The sequence below is a fragment of the Porites lutea genome, chromosome 8 (assembly GCF_958299795.1).
Source record: "Porites lutea chromosome 8, jaPorLute2.1, whole genome shotgun sequence".
NCBI classification, from domain to species: domain Eukaryota; kingdom Metazoa; phylum Cnidaria; class Anthozoa; order Scleractinia; family Poritidae; genus Porites; species Porites lutea.
Genome location: NC_133208.1, coordinates 22,561,974 through 22,578,014, shown reverse-complemented (window position 1 = coordinate 22,578,014; position 16,041 = coordinate 22,561,974). Strand labels below are relative to the sequence as shown.

The following is a 16,041-nucleotide window of genomic DNA, read 5'->3' as shown; positions in this document are numbered from 1 at the left end:
GCTTTGCTCTGCTTCAAAAGAACTTGGTCTCCAATCACTATAAGGCTTTCCCGGGCGTTCGCCTTTTGTCCGCGTACTCTTTCATCTGCTTCCTTTTCCTTTTTTTTCATCTGCTTCTTTCTGCGTCTCTTTGTCTGATTGGGTCGTATGGAATTTCTCCTGCGGGTACGATCCTTCCGGTAGCTTCCTCAGTAGCTCTCTGCCGAACATGAGCATGTCAGGGCTTTCCTTTGTCGCTGGGTGAGGCGTGGCGCGATAGCTGCCAACCGTTCTTTGCACTCCCTCCCAAATAGCTTTTCCTTCAAGTTTAGAAGTTCTCGCCCTCTTCTTGAGGGTTTGCATGAAACGCTCCACGTCATTATTAGCTTCAGCCCACCCAGGGGTAACCTTTCGGTGTCTGAACCCTTGTTCCTGAACAAAGTTCGCAAACTTTGATCCATTAAACGGGGGCTCATTATCCGATTTGATCTCTTCGGGGATTCCGTACGTGTTGAACACGCGCGTAAATAGAGGAATGACGTAATCAGCAGGAGTACTTGATGTAAACTCAACGACTGGATACCTGGCATACTGGTCCCCAAAAGACCAAAGCCATGTCTTTGTTTCGTAACGGCCCCACGAAATTTACACTGACCTTTTTCCACTGACCCCTGGGCAAATCTGTAATCTGTAGAGGCTCTCTGGTGTGACAGGGCGTGGTAGATTGGCATGCGAGGCATCTCCCTACATACTTTTCGACCATTGTGTCCGTACCAGGAAACCATACATGGGCACGGAGTAACTGCTTTGTACGAAAAATCCCTTGGTGGCCTTCGTGAGCAATCTTAACCATGGCTTCCTTGAGTGTCTGAGGCATTACAATGCGTTCACCGTGAAGAACGAGCCCATCAACTACGGCCAGTTCGTTGAAAACGTTAGAGGACTTTCTGAAGTCTGCGTCTTTATGGTCTAAACTCTTCTCTTCGACACACTTAATCAATTCCTGTAATTCCCTGTCATTTCCCGCTGACACGATTATTTCTTCCTTGCTTATCGCCTTTGGAATATCATTTTCAATTACGAAATTCACGTAATGCCTGACATCTTTAGCCGTGCCCAGTTCCCTTTTGCCGCTCTGCTCGAGAGGAAGGGGATGCCTTGATGTGTAGTCTGAAATGTTGGTCTTCCCTGGCCTGTTTTCTGCCTTAAACTCACGATCGAGCATTCGCACAGTCATTCTCTGCAACCGTATACACGTTGCATGCCTCGGGTTTTTAAAAATGACCTCCAAGGACTTGTGATCAGTGACAACTATGAATGGCTTGCCATACAGGAAGACGTGAAACTTTCTACTCGCGAAATCAGCGGCCAGTGTCTCCAGCTCGATCTGGGAATATCTCCGCTCGGCGTCTGACAGCGCCCTGCTCGCATACTGGACCACTCTCCAATGGTCTTCATTCGGACTGCGCTGGACTAACGTCGCCGAGATCCCCAGGGGACAGCCATCAACATGTACTTCATGATCAGCGGCAGGATCAAAGTGCGCTAGAACTGTGTCAGCGCTTAGAGCATTCTTCAAAGCTTCGAATGCTTCCTGGGTTTCTCTTCCCACTTAAAAACGTCGGCTCTAACCAGTGCCCTCAGAAAATTGGTTTGTGGGGCGTAACTCTCCATGAACGTTGAATTGTACTGGACGGTACACAGAAACGAATTCAGTTCTTTAGTGTTGCGTGAGGGCTCAGCCTGTTTAATGGCCTCTCCCTTCATGGGATCAGGGAAGGCCCCTTCTTTCGAGAACACCATTCCATAATACAGGCACTTATCCTTATTGAATTCGCATTTATCTTTGTTGAAGGTGATTTCTTTCTCTTTTGCTCTCTTAAACGACTTCTCTAAATTCTGATCCTGTTCCTTTTGGTTCCTGCCGAATACAAGGATATCGTCACTGATGTTGATACATCCCACTGTGTCTCGAGTGATCTCATTTGCTGACGGTTTCCTGGAATATCTCCCCAGCGGATCTCGTACCAAAACTGAGTCTCTTGTACCTGTAGAGACCTACATGTGTCGCAAAAGTGGTGATGTCACGGCTATTCTACTTCAGTTCCAGTTGGTGAGACCTACGGTTCATATCAAGATGAGAAAATACTGTGGCCCCGTTGAGCTCATTTATGATATCATCAAGTGTAGGCATGATAGTGTGGGTTCGTGGAATGGCTTTATTTGCTTCCCTCATATCCACATTCAACCCGTATTTCATTGCTGGACCGCTTCGGCGTCATAACTACAGGGGACACCCAACTGGTAGGCTTCTCTACCCTCTCAATTACGTCGTCAGCCTCGAGTTTCTCCAATTCTGCTTCCAGCTTGGGTCTTACACTGAAAGGTATTCTCCTGTGGGCCTGTGCAACCGGTGTTATTGCGGGGTCAACGTGCAGATCTACCTTCACTCCTTTCAACTTTCCGATACCGCGCAACAGATCAGCGTTCTCTATTAACAGATTGCTTGTGATTGTTTCGTCACTTTGGACCGTGTTTGCCACCTTAACAAGACCAAGATCCTCCGCGGTCTGGAAACCTATCAAGGGCTCAGTGTTCGTATGTCCCTTTATAACATGAAACGTGGCAGGGGCTATTCTAGTGTTCGACTCAACAATGGCCTCAAATTTTCCCATGACCTTCAGTGGCGCCGACGGGTTTTCGTTCGATTGGTATGCACGCAAAACACTCGATGACTTTCTCAATGCCACTTTATCGGCCAGTAACCTCTTGAACGTTACCTCGTCCATTACATTTACCGTGGCCCCTGTATCCACCAGCACTTGAAATTCACGATTTTCCACTGTCACACTGCTCATGGGCCTGCGGCCCTGATTGTGTTTGACCGCCCCAACTTTCTCAATATCGCAAAGGGATTCCGCATCACTACTATCCGAGTCCTTTTCGACTGCTTTCAGCACACCCTTGTCTTCTTTTCCATTCATCCTACAACATTTGGCGAAATGATTCATTTTGTTACACGTCAAGCATTTCTTCCCCCAGGCTGGACATTTCATCCTCCCTCCAGCGTGCAGAAAAGTTCCACCGACCGCTTTGTCGGTCTGTTTCAATTCTTTCCGCTTGCTTATCCGACATTTCCTGGGCTCTTGCGAAATCCAGAGCCTCCTTTAGGGTATGAGGTTTGCTAAGCAACCGTCGTCTGACCCGCATTGATTTTCCTTTCTCTATTAACTGCAGCTGAATTTCAACATCACGCCAATCCGTCGGAAAATCGCATGGACCCGCTGCTTGTTTCAGGCGAGTAGCGAAGTCATCGTATGACTCCTCTTTCTCTTGAGTTAGCCGCCGAAACTGGTATATGTTGAATAGGTGATGTTTTCTTGGTTCAAAATATTCCATGAGTTTCTCAGCGGCGGTTTTGAAATCCTCACTGGTGTCTTCTAGGGTGTCAAAAATGTCTTGTACTTTTGGTCCTGCACAAAGTAAAAATAAACCTCTTCTCCTTGCTTTATCCTTTATGTTCATTGCCAACGCGTAAACTTTAAATCTTTACACGTATTTTCTGAAGCGCGAACCCACCGAAGTTGCATCCATCACATGTTCCGTAATTCAGGTTTGTATTGAAACCAGCCATTTAAAAAAAAAAAAAAAAAACCTCGAGGAACTCCTCGTCGCCAATGTGAAGTCGCAAATCAAGCTCAGTAAACGGTTACATTATACGCCCTTAGTTCCGTCAAAAGTATTCCTACTAGTCCGTTCACCACTGTCCTATATGCAAAACAAGTCCTTCTTTTTCTAGAGTGTTAACGCTTATTTCGCATCTAATTATCCTACATTAAGTTCCTTGAGACCCGACACTACAGGTACTATGTCATGCTATTTGCTATCTTTTTAAAAAGCTAAAACTTTTTTTGCATCAATTGAATTCGAAAAATAATGGTCCATTTTGGTTATTTAAGAGTATATTTTGGCATTGATTTTTTTTCCCGTCGTCTGTTGCAATGGATTGAAGGATTGAAAATGGATTGAAACTTAGGCCAACAACAAGGACCCAACAAGATACAGGACATACAGCAACCGGATAAGTACACGAGACTGTTTCAGATAATGAAAGTGACGAAGAAGGTAACTTTGAAGTAGTTTATGGCAGGAAATGCATGACCAGGTCGGGAAGATCAGTACGAGAGCATGACTGGTGCGTCTGGATCTTGAGGCTGGTGTCATATTGATGGCTATACGACTTAATCTAAAGATCAGTGAAAGTGACGAAGAAAGTAACTTTGAAGTAGTTTATGGCAGGAAATGCATGACCAGGTCGGGAAGATCAGTACGAGATCATGACTGGTGCGTCTGGATCTTGGGGCTGCTGTCATATTGATGGCTATACGACTCAATCTAAAGATCAGTTAATAGGGGTCTTAATAGCCATCGCTTACTCATTTTTACTACTTCGGTTAGACAATTGTGTGTTCTTTTCTATATTTTCAGTTACTTATAAATTACTAGTGGCGGAGTTTATGTAAATTCATGTAAAATTTATACCTTGATTTTAGAAAATTCGGGTTATGACGGAATAATATTCGTTATAGGAAAGTGAAAGTTAATAGTTAACCGAGAATTGCCCAAAAAATAGACAGTTTACTTATATTTGGCTGAAAAATTAGTAGTTAACTGAGAATTGGGTACCCCCATTAGCACCCTCGAGGAAGTTTCGTAGCTTTTTGGATAGTTTCCCTATCCATTCGATAAATCTCTTCGTAGAAGTTTTTTAGTTTCGTAGCTACGAAACGAGTATCATGCACAATCAAGCCGGCTATGTATGGACGATCCGACCCCTACACACTAGAAGTCACTAGTAAGTGATACAAGTGATACAAGTGATACAAGCATTCACTTACGTTAGAAATATTAAAAAGAAAACTTTTCCGTTTTCTTGTTCTTCAACGGGCCTTAGCTTGTGCAAAGCCGGTCATGATCGATCCACGTATCCGTGCGTCGTAATGAGGCAAGCAAAAGGGGAAAAAACGAGAAAAAGATTTTGTGAAGAATGAATTGCAGAAACCATGGCGCGCGCTGATGGCAATACTCATGTCACTCCCTCACTGTATATACGTCGTTTGAGTGGATAATAAAAAAGAAAATTGAATTTCCCTCTTGATTAATTGATCCGATCTCGCCTTCGGCTTCGTCGACAAGAGATCTGGGTAATATTTGCATTAAACTGGAACCCTCTTTAAACAATCAACGTTAGAGTACTGTGCTTCTAACGAGAGTAAATAAGGGTTTAGTGAATGAACACATTCCTAATTCTTGGTGATTTATTACCGTATGGCATAGTAATGCGAGTTCTGCTTTCTTCGACTAGCGGTCTATATCCTAGTTAATGGACATCTTCCTAATATTTGGCGAGTTGATTACCTGATGGTAGATTACAAGTTCTGCCATCTCCGCTGGAAGGACTGTTACATGTACAACTAAAGGATCTCGCTGTGTTTGTACAGGAAGCAAGTGAACTGTGGCAGTTGTGAGTACCGCGGGCGCAATCGTCAATATCTACACAAAGGGAACAATACAAGTAAGTGTAGTCATAACCTGTGTAACCGTTTTCTTTACAAAGAGGAAACAAGTTAAACGGCCGAAATTAATTTATTTTAAGCTTGATAAAATTAGAAATAGATATTAAGTACAATTAAGAAATGCTCGGAAAAAAATCCGAGCCCCCAGCGGGAATCGAACCCACGACCCACCGGTCGTGGGTTCGATTCCCGCTGGAAGCTTGATAAAAGAAAAAAAAAAAGATCGCACGTTTTAAAAATCGATATTGTTGCAGTTATTGAACAAAAAAAAACATCGCACTTAGGCACATCTTACGATTTTGTGCATCTTGCTGACCTGGCCCCTGTTGTTCAAAAGATAGATAACCCTATATCCACTCGATAAATCTCTATCAAGTGGAAAGCGTAATTATTGATTATCCGTTGGGTAGCCCTATCCAGCGTTTGTGCAACCGGCGCCTGTACTTTATTTTTATCCATTGCTTACATAATCTGACTGATTGACATCACTTGTCTGTTTGCTTTAAGCTTACTCCAAGGGGCCACTGATTACTGCAATTTTTTCCCGGGTGTTGTATTGCTGTTGTTACCGGTTTACTCAAAAAACAAACATATCAAACAAACTTTTTAAATTAGACTTAAAAGCCTCACCAGTGAATGTGCTTACCATTGCATATTAGGCATACTATAATGGGTGACGAATTACGCGTTAATTTTTAATTTCACATGTAAAATTGCAAAATTGCAATGGCAACCATGATTCCGCACGTCTCAGTGCTCAGTGTTAAGATGGCGTCAAGGTGTTAAAATGTTATGAATGAAGATTTCAAGGCATTAAAACTTGTCGAGTGTGTCCTCATCTCATCACAAAGAGAATCTAAATCGAGGTCAACTTGCATTAGAAATGATCTCGGAAACAACGTTTCCTACCTTTGCAAGTTTTCCCGTCACCGGAAAGTCCAATCTTGCAAGTACAGTAGTAGGATCCGTCATTGTTAGTGCAAGTTGCATTGACGTCACAGAGAGGAACAGAAGAAGTGCATTCGTCAATATCTGAATGATAAAAGTAAAGGTTTGACGTGTAGGAGCACCCTTGGAGCAAGTTGCCTTTGCTCGCAGGCTAACGTTAGAGTTAGACAAGATGACCAACTAGAAACTTCCTCGGATTCTATTCAATTCTAGAAGTATACGATTCGACTCAATTATTTTATCCCCATTTTCCTGAAAAATTACCAAAGAAAACAAGCATAGTCTAATTATTGGACTGACTTATTAATCCTTTTAAGGTTAGTCCCCGGGATCATTCAGTTATACGTTAACTCCTTCCTCACCTCCAAAGCATTCTCTTCTCTTCCTCAACTTTGTTTGTCCATAACCGAGTGATACGGATGTTATCACTTATAAATTTAAAGTGAACTCACCTTCAGTCTCCATATTACAGTGAGCGAGAACAGATGTGCCAGGTTTAACGGCAGAAAACCAATAGTTTTCACTGATGGAATGACCTTCACTCATCTTTATTTCTAAACAGGTTTCAGCCGGCAGTTCGTGAATGGAACCCAGGGCACTGAAAGAAGTCAATTCATTATATCTTTTATTTGGTTTACAGTCGGTTTAGACAGTCCGTTTGCTACATACTTCAGGGTAGGAAGCTCAGTAACAGCCGGACGGATAAAAAATCCTCCTTATCTGTTGCCTTGATATCAGCATTAAAAGGACGCTCAATCGTTGCTTCATGACCATGTAACTCGGAACGGACCATGCGGGGTGGGGTGGAAAATTATATTTAATTAACAATTAATAAAGAATTGTAAACAGTTTTTACCTCTGTTCCTATCACGTTTGTAGTAAAATCTATCTGGGTCGGGAATGAAATTCTCAGGTCTGGCTTCCTTGGTTCTATTACTAAACTCGCACTTGAGAAAAGAGATCACCCAGTTAAAGCTTTGGCATCGATCGTCTTCGCGACAAACTTGTACGCATGTATGTGGGAGTTCTGCCGACATCGTGTTGTAGATGTGTCCCTTTAACATCCAGCCGAAGACGGATACCTGGGATCTGCATTGCTGAGGTACTGCTTTGTAGAGTAGTTGACCCAGCACAAAAAGAACTGATATACGAAAGAGCTGCCTCATTTTCATCCCTTTGAAAAGACAACCGGGAGCCAAATATTTTATTCTTTATAACACAACTTTGTATTTATCAGGTCGTTTTGAGTTACCTATCCTTGCCGATTAAAGAGTATTAACAGTCGCAGATAATGCGAGTGAACCACGCAATTACTAAAAACAAAATGTATTCAGACTACTCGCTGATTTTGGATAAATTTTAAAGCAACCTTTTACACAAAAACACCCATTAATAGAAATGGTATAGACTATTTCCAAGTTCGTAAAACTCTCACTTTCAAAAAAAGGCTGAGACAAAAACCTTGTTGTGAAAATGAGTTTTATTTAATTGAGAATAAAAATTCCTTTTCAAGTCAATGGCTTCGCACTTAAAGCCTCGCATTGAAACAGAGGCCTGGGGCAATCGGAAATTCGCTTATTGGGAAACGCCTAAATTCAACCCTAGCAGTTAGAGTTTCATCACAAATTGCCTTTCTTCCAAAGTTTAAAACTAGCCACGGATGAATAATTACCCATTAAAGGATAAGCATCGTTCACCAAGTGGTGTTTAAACAGGGGGATTTATCTCTGATCGATTGTACTTCCAGGAATTTTGACCGTGGTTTGAATTTTCAACCACAAACTCCGCTTATAATAGCTGACTCGCTCATCTCCATCTCGCTTTTTTTTTTTTTTTTTTTCCTATGCTTGTCGCTCAGTTTTTGAGAACAGTGGTAAACTTTTCAAACTCCTTCAACTACTTTATTTTAATCTTAAGCTACAAAAGCTTCAACGGAAGGAGCGTATCCCGTATCCCTTAATTTTACTTTCAATATTATTCAATTGCTATATTAATAATGTAAACTGGCGAAGAGGTGAGGGCTTTCAAGTCCCACCAATGTGGCCTGAGTTCGAATCCCAGTAGCGACATCTTCTGCGAGCTGAGTACTCCGAAAAGTTTTTCTCCGGGCATTTCTTTTTTTCCGTCTCCTCAAAAATCCCGACTATTTTCAAATTCCAATGAGTTTGTTGCAGAATCGGGTACACGAAGAACCACTCTGTGGAGGAGCCTGACCGCTAAGTCGTCATTATTTATTTATTTCCTGTTTCTGATTACCATGGAAAGGGCTCCAGGGAAAGGAAGATGTTTTTCAAAGACAAGATATAACTTAAAAACATAGCTGGAATATTCTCCTAATCAAATTCAGTAGCGGGAGCGTGCTTTAAGGCCTCTTAATATGAGCCCGGTTGACCGGGCTGGCCCGGTTTCCGATATCTCGCCTTACCTCTAAATCTTTTGTAAAATTTTTGATGTGTTTATATGAGAGGGCGGACTGGCTCGGTTCCCGAGATCTCGGTTCAGTCCAACCGAGATCTCGTTTGCCATGTGAACACGAATCATCCCGGTTACCGGGATGAACAGCGGGATGAATTCTGGCGGTCTGAATGGCATCGCCTTGCATTGCTTGCTGTATTTTCCACATCATAAGCACCCCATTTAACTACTGTGATACAGCTTTAAGAGTTCCAGAAGCTATGATAGGCCCGAAAGTTTAAACTTTTGTGTTTCGCCATGTTTGCTTTAATTTGTTTTCCGAATTTAGCCCCAGAACTCTTTAACCTTTCCTCATCTCGGAAACCGGGCTGAAATTTCTCATATGAACCCAAGGCGAAATTCTTCCCGGCCGGTAACTGGGCTCATGTGAAGAGGTCCTTACATTCCCACTGAACACGGTAATGACGTCAATAAACTAATTATCTCGTAAAGTCTTTTGAAGTGTATCCACAACTCTAGTCAATAGTATTAAAACTTCCGCCTTTTAGTCTTGTCCGCACTTCTTACATCTTCTATATTAAAAAAAAAACCTTATTTTTGCTCTTCAATCGTTTCTAACATCCGTTTTCCAAGCATTTCGTTAATTTTCTCTTTTTTAAATATTTCTATTCCAAAAACTCCTAATAGGACCTTAAATCTGAAAGATTTTAGAAGAGTGTTTTACACTTGGCAGAAAATTAGACGATTGGAGAATGAATGGAAAAATATGCGGCACTACAACTAGGTAAAATCGTTTCAGGCCTCGTCCTCACGTATCCGGATATTTTTGGAAACAGAGACGTTTCCTCCGTTTCTCCTCTACATTAATCGTATACCAATCGTTTTCGCCCGTCCGTACGACAACGCTCAAACAAGCGAAATACATATGTTAAGCCCTTTGAGGGCGTGAGGTGTATGATGTATGTCATCATCGTATCCTCCGTTTTTGTCCGCCCACACGCAACGGGTAAGTGGGCATTTTGAAAAAAAACTCCAACTCCACTAGGATCCATTTTCAAAAATCTGCATTTTTGGTAGCCGAAAATCACCTTTGACGTGTGGAAGGAATGCTGAAACGGAGGAAAAAAATTCCGTTTTTATATCCGGTCGTGGTCTCAGGATAAACCTTTTCGGTCCTTCGAGCTCCAGAAACACAATTTCTCATAGTAACTTAATTTAACGTTCCACTTGGCTGTGAGTAATCGAGCTTGAATAATCGTAACTGCCCAAAATGTGCTACTTCAATTATGTTTTTTTTTTTTTTTTTTTTTCCCATTATCATCCAACAATCTTCGAGTATCTATTAAAAGCGATCGACAATTGCAAGGGTGTTCCGGCCCTTAACGCCTAGTTGAAATGAAAAACCAGGATAGTAATAAACACCGCAATAACTAAGCTGTTTAAGTTAAAACAATAATCTTTGGAAATAAAACTTTTAAAACTACATAATGAAAGTGGACGAAAATCGTTTATAAGGCATTGTTAGTTTTTTTTTTCTTTTCAACAAATTAAACGAGTGTTTAAAGCAAAAAAAATTCAGGTAAAACAGCCAGTTTTAAAAGATAAAAACCTATTCAATTTCTTGAACGTAAAAAGTATTTTCCAGGTACTGCTAAGAGCCCATCGATAATTCCTTGAAGACAAACTTTTAAAAGTGTCTTTCATACACCAATGTTTACGAAATGCAGGAACCAAAAGTAGAAAAGAATTTTCTGTCCTTTGAACGTTAAATTAAGCACCTTAGATCGATCCCGTATTGCCCAAATTGTTAAATTAAACAATATCTTTCAAAACCGTTTAAAAAACTTTCTCTTGTCATTGAATTCCTCTTGTCTTTGTTAGACCCTATTCTTTTGCTTCGATGCCACGATACAGCTAATTAATAGGAACCATTCTGTGAATTATGACAGACACTTCAAAAAAAAATTATTACGTTACCGATATTTAATTTTTTCCCTTTGAAACAGTACAGTATTGACTAAGGATATAATGTCACCTGTCAACTTCATATTTTTAAGATCGAGCATTTTGGTTATTTATTACTGAGTTCGTTTCGTTTTCAGCAGGTTATTCGGCCGTAATATGTAGCCACTGTGAGTAAAATGGTCTGGGAACGCAAGCAAACGTTTTATCCGATCTCTAACCTATTTAAGGAAACAAACTTGCAAATTAGGCTTAGTTTTCCTCATTATATTGTGCTTTTCGTTATTCTAGGTTTATTCTTTTTTTACTGCATGCTTCTTTTGAAGCTACCAAAGGCATAAAAATTGCAATAGTTTAAGTTGCTTCGATAGCTGCAAAAGACTTTTCGGGAGGCCATACTATTCAATTGACTATACTGGCATTTTTTCTGATCCTAAAAGAAGCCTTCTCTGTGTACGATCTAGACGAAATTTTCACTACTTTCACTGTTTTTTTTAAGTTGTAATTGACGTTTTAAAAGCACTTATTTATTATTTTTTAAGAATTCTATTGAGTCATTCCCAATAAGGATAAAACAGCTGACATTTTTCGTCAGCAGAAAGTTTCATTTGGGGCGGATGTTAGAAGTTGTAGTTCTCAAGATTGAAACAAGAACTAAAAGCAATAAGTTGATGGTGTGGGAAAACTAGACATCATTCTGACTCTAGTTTTGAGTAATTTTAGACTCCAATAATTTATTTATTGATGCGTCTGCTACTGCAGTAGAACAAATATATTAAAGGTCGCTTTGCTCCATTTTAAACAGAACTGAGAATTTTTATAAATTAAAAAAGCTTTCTGAGGGGTTTTGTCTTTCTGGCTGTTGTTTTGCAAGTTTTCTTAAAAGTCTTTTGCAGGTGGAAAAAAAATGTTTAGAAAATTCTTTCTTTCTCTCTTTCTTTCCTTTTTTTTTTTTTTTTTTTTTTTTTTTTTCACTGACTACATTATTATAACAAAAGTTAAGATCTGATCTTAAACATCCATACGACGGTGACTTTACGCACGTTTGTTTTCGTTTTTGTTTTCTGGCCTAAGTTAATATCCCGATCAGCGTGGCCTTTTTTACGCCAAACTTGCACTTTTAACGAGCTTCTATTAAGATCAAGCATTTTGATGATCTGGATAAAAGTGTATTGTTTTCAAGCATTTGAAGTAAAACTTTTTTCGATAGCTTTTGTTGTGTCTGCTTAGATTTTTATTCTTTCCACAGCCTCGAAAAAAATGCACTATAGTTGTTTTAGTTGTTTCGATAGCTGCAAAAGACTTTCCGGGAGATTGTACTGTTTATCTTACTACACTGCATTTTTTCTCATCCTAAAAGAGACCTTCTCTGTGCACGATCAAGGCCAAATTTTCACTACTTTAACTGTTTTTTTTTTTCTTTAATTATATGTTGTAATTGACGCTTTAAAAACCCTTATCAACTAATTTTTAAGAATTCTATTGCAGAGCCATTCACAAAATTTATGGATAAAAATAGTTTACATTTTTCCTCAGCGCAAAGTTTCAGATGGGGCCGGTGTTGTAGTTGTCAAGAGTTGTAGTTCTCAAAATCGAAACGACAACAAAAATCACTAAAATTGATGGTGTGGAAAACGCGGGCACGAACGCGCGAGTTGAATGGTTCTTAATGGTTTTGTTCGTGACCAGAACGCGTTCGTTGAGATCGATAGAATAAGCAGTAGACAGTATCTTATGCAGGAGTCCATTTGCGCTCAAGAAACAAAGCTTATGCAAAATTTTGGTGTGACAAACAAAGAATGTTATGGTAATGGTATCTTCTATAGCAGTCATTTGCGCATGAGCGGTGTTTTGAATTTATCCTATTGGATGAGCGTTCGCCACGCAGCACGTAGTTATCGAGGTTCCTTAGCGCACGACAGATTCCCCCAAACCAAAAACGTTCAAAAAATTTTCTCGCAAACAAACCCATCGAAATACCCCTGAGGAAGGGAAAAGATAAGATACTGACTTGACCTTTATAAGGATTTGGCGCTTTCATGGTATATCGGTTCTTTGATAAGGGAGAGATTTGTGAGTTGAGACTGCAAACAGTCACCTGCCTTGATTCGCTTTATGTAGGACTGAAGCGAACACCGACCATGAATTGAGTCCAGGTTACACAAAAAAGCATCAACATGGCCAAGTTTACGTAAGTACAAATTACTTCTATATTTATGCCCATATTTCCTCGTTTCAACAGTTATATTGAATTTATCATACAAAGTCTTTAAATCGTTCATAATATGCAAAACAGTTTCGAAACTCACGGTAATTTATTGCATCGTAACGAGCTTGGGCCGCTTGTGTCTCACCAAACAAAGATGTTTTGTTTTAGTAAGACTTCCTTATTCAGGTTTTTTTTTTTTTTCACTGTGATGTTACTTGATGTTTATTGAATGATTCACTGGTCAAATAACCGCTGGGTCCGTTTGCAAGAGAGTTTTTCGTTGTTCGAGTGTCGCGTTTGAAAACTGTTTTGCGGATCATATATTTAGTCGGCGTTTTCTTCTGATCTATTTACGTCTTCTTTTATTCAAAAAAGAGAAAGTAATTATGTGTTTTCGTATCGGTATTTTCTGGTTTGTTTTCAATGTATTGGCGTCATTCTTGGCATACCGTATTTATTCGTTTAACCACAGGGCGAGGGCGCTTATTCGAGGTGCGTATTATGTAATAATACCAAAGAAAATTTCTCATTGGAGCCTGAGAAAAAGAATGTCAAATTTCACAAGAACTGAGAAAACACAGATAAAATTCTGAAAATTTCATGTGTAAGGTATAATTTTGTGAAATGACATTCATTTTCTCGGACTATTATAAGAAATTTTCTATCGTGTTAGCATGTGCAATCAAATGGTGACGAGTGAAATTAGGGAAAGGCTCGGGAAATTATAAGGATTTGGACAAAACGCGCGTGAAATTATTCCCTAATTTCACGAGTATACCATTTGATTACATATTAATATCATGGGTGACGAATTACGTAGCAATCTTGCATTTTTGACATTTTTATCCTGGATCGTATCGATCGAGAACTCCTGCACTCTCCCGAACGTTAAGAGCTTAAATTTGGCTTAAGTTCAGAGTTTTTCGACAAAATACCTGTTAGAATCCTTCTTGATGTGCTCTTTCGTGTGTTCAGGTTTTCTAAGGGCTTTTGGCCCTGACATCTTCATTCATGACATTTTAAAACTTCGTCGCCATCTTGACACTGAGATGTACGGAAGGTTGCCATGGCAATTTTGTAATTTCACATGTGAAATTACAAATTAACGCTGAAATTTCGCGCCAAAATTAAGGAGTAATTCGTCACCTATGGTATTATTACAGATACAGGGTGTCCCAAAAGTTCGTTCCTCTAATTTCTTGCGCTGAACGTTTGATCAGAACTTTATTTTTACATGAAATTTCTAAAAGATGTTTATTACTCCATCGATTACTTGTATTCAGAAGTTCAGTAACTAGCATGCCCCCTTTCTTTTTTTTTATCACATTGCGTTGTAACGTTGCGGCAAGGAGTGGGATAAGACTAATCTCGTCCCCAGATCTCAGATCTGGGTACGAGATTAGGATAAGCCATGTAGCGCCGGTAGAGGTCCAGATGACCCATGTTGAGCTTTTCTTATCACCTCAGGGATACGCAGGAGATTAGATTCGGTAGCTGAAAAAAAGTTATTTGGGGCATTCACCCCGCAAAAAGCTTTTCCACAGTAAGGTTTTTGTTCATAAATGTTAGACGAGCTGAAGGATTAAACGTTAATTAATTTAAACGAAACGTTGCTTGGCGGACTGAGCAGAGCTTTTTTTTCCGTCTCAGGTGTCTCCAATCTCGCTTTTCTTGTACCTGCTCCAGACATAGCTTGCTAACTGTTGTAAGAGTTACCTCGTTGAGTTCCTCTTTATTGTTACCTAGCCTGCTTTACACTATATATTGTAACTTCTTTATTTATGACTTTCTGCTTCCCGTTTGTTTCTTGTCTCTAAAACCTTCATTTGTCGATGACCATTTTACCAACCAACGTTCGGATTTTTGCTCTTTTTTAATAATTTCGTTAACTGATAAGCCAGTAGATCGAGGTATACATGGTTGTGCTTTCACGTAGCAGAGCGTTTTTGCATTACCTTTCACGATATTCACAAAAAAAACAAGGAAGGAGTTCAAGCAATACAGATTCGGGCTACAAAATACAAAAAAATATATGTGGCGGGAAAATATACTCGCACACGCGCACTACACAAATCGAATATTCGAGTCGAAAGAAGCATGAAATATTAATGAAATTGAAATTACAAAGACTTTTGTTCAAACTATTTGCTTATCAAGTCCAATCGTACTGCTTTCTCGTGGATGTCTTTACTCTTGGCTCCTCCTCCTTCTTTTCCTCGTAGAGAACACTCAACTTTAACCTTTCCTCAGCATGCACAGGCTAATTTCCTGAAAGATTGTTTGTGATTGGCTGGGAAAACAGTAGGGATTGCGACTTAAAACAATACAAGGGCAGATCAAAGGGGAACCATAAAATAATAGGTTTAGAACGGGGCAGGTAAACTGAATCAATGAAGCGATTTAAAGCAGGCTAAGAGAAAACAAATGACGAAAGAATTTCCGTTAAGCTGCGTAGCACTTTAGAAAATAGAAGTAACAAAGATTTTCATTCAAAATAATAAATAAATGAACAAAAGTGCCGTGTTTAGGTTGAAGTTAACTGGCCCTTCATCAGTGGAAATACCAGTTCGTTGAAACCGTTTCAAGGTTTATGTACGCCATAAATTAGAAATAAAAATTAAAGGCTTTGTCGTGCACGCGCGGCTCTGCGCGCGGCCTAGAGGAAACAGAAGTCGGAGTTTAAACGCCTTCTTGATGACAAAATAATTTTGAGGGCCACGGGTAATAGTGTCGCTAGAAATGTAGTGGCAAGTGCGGCAGCGAGCGTGTAAGCACGGAGATGTACCCGCCTGAAAACTGGATTGGCTGCTATCCGAAGTATGCACGAGGATAACACGGAGGTTGCTGTCAAGAGAAAAACAGGCCGGTTTCCTCGGAGGAAGAGGCTGGGCCGATCACATATTTACTGTGTGTGACATAAGCCTTTTCTACGACCACTTTTAATCCAAAATC

General features: G+C 40.0%; 1 protein-coding gene across 1 annotated transcript; it reads right to left on the bottom strand.

Annotated features, from left to right (window-relative positions):
• Window positions 1-2,198: 2,198 nt before the first annotated feature.
• On the bottom strand, window positions 2,199-2,963 carry LOC140945350 (uncharacterized). Its single transcript, XM_073394386.1, has one exon. The coding sequence runs from the start codon at window positions 2,961-2,963 to the stop codon at window positions 2,199-2,201; it is 765 nt and encodes a 254-aa protein (XP_073250487.1).
• Window positions 2,964-16,041: the final 13,078 nt, after the last annotated feature.

What these genes read in the sequence shown, in the direction of transcription:
- LOC140945350 (XM_073394386.1), bottom strand. Translation starts at nt 2,963, where the DNA reads ATGAATGGAAAAGAAGACAAGGGTGTGCTGAAAGCAGTCGAAAAGGAC.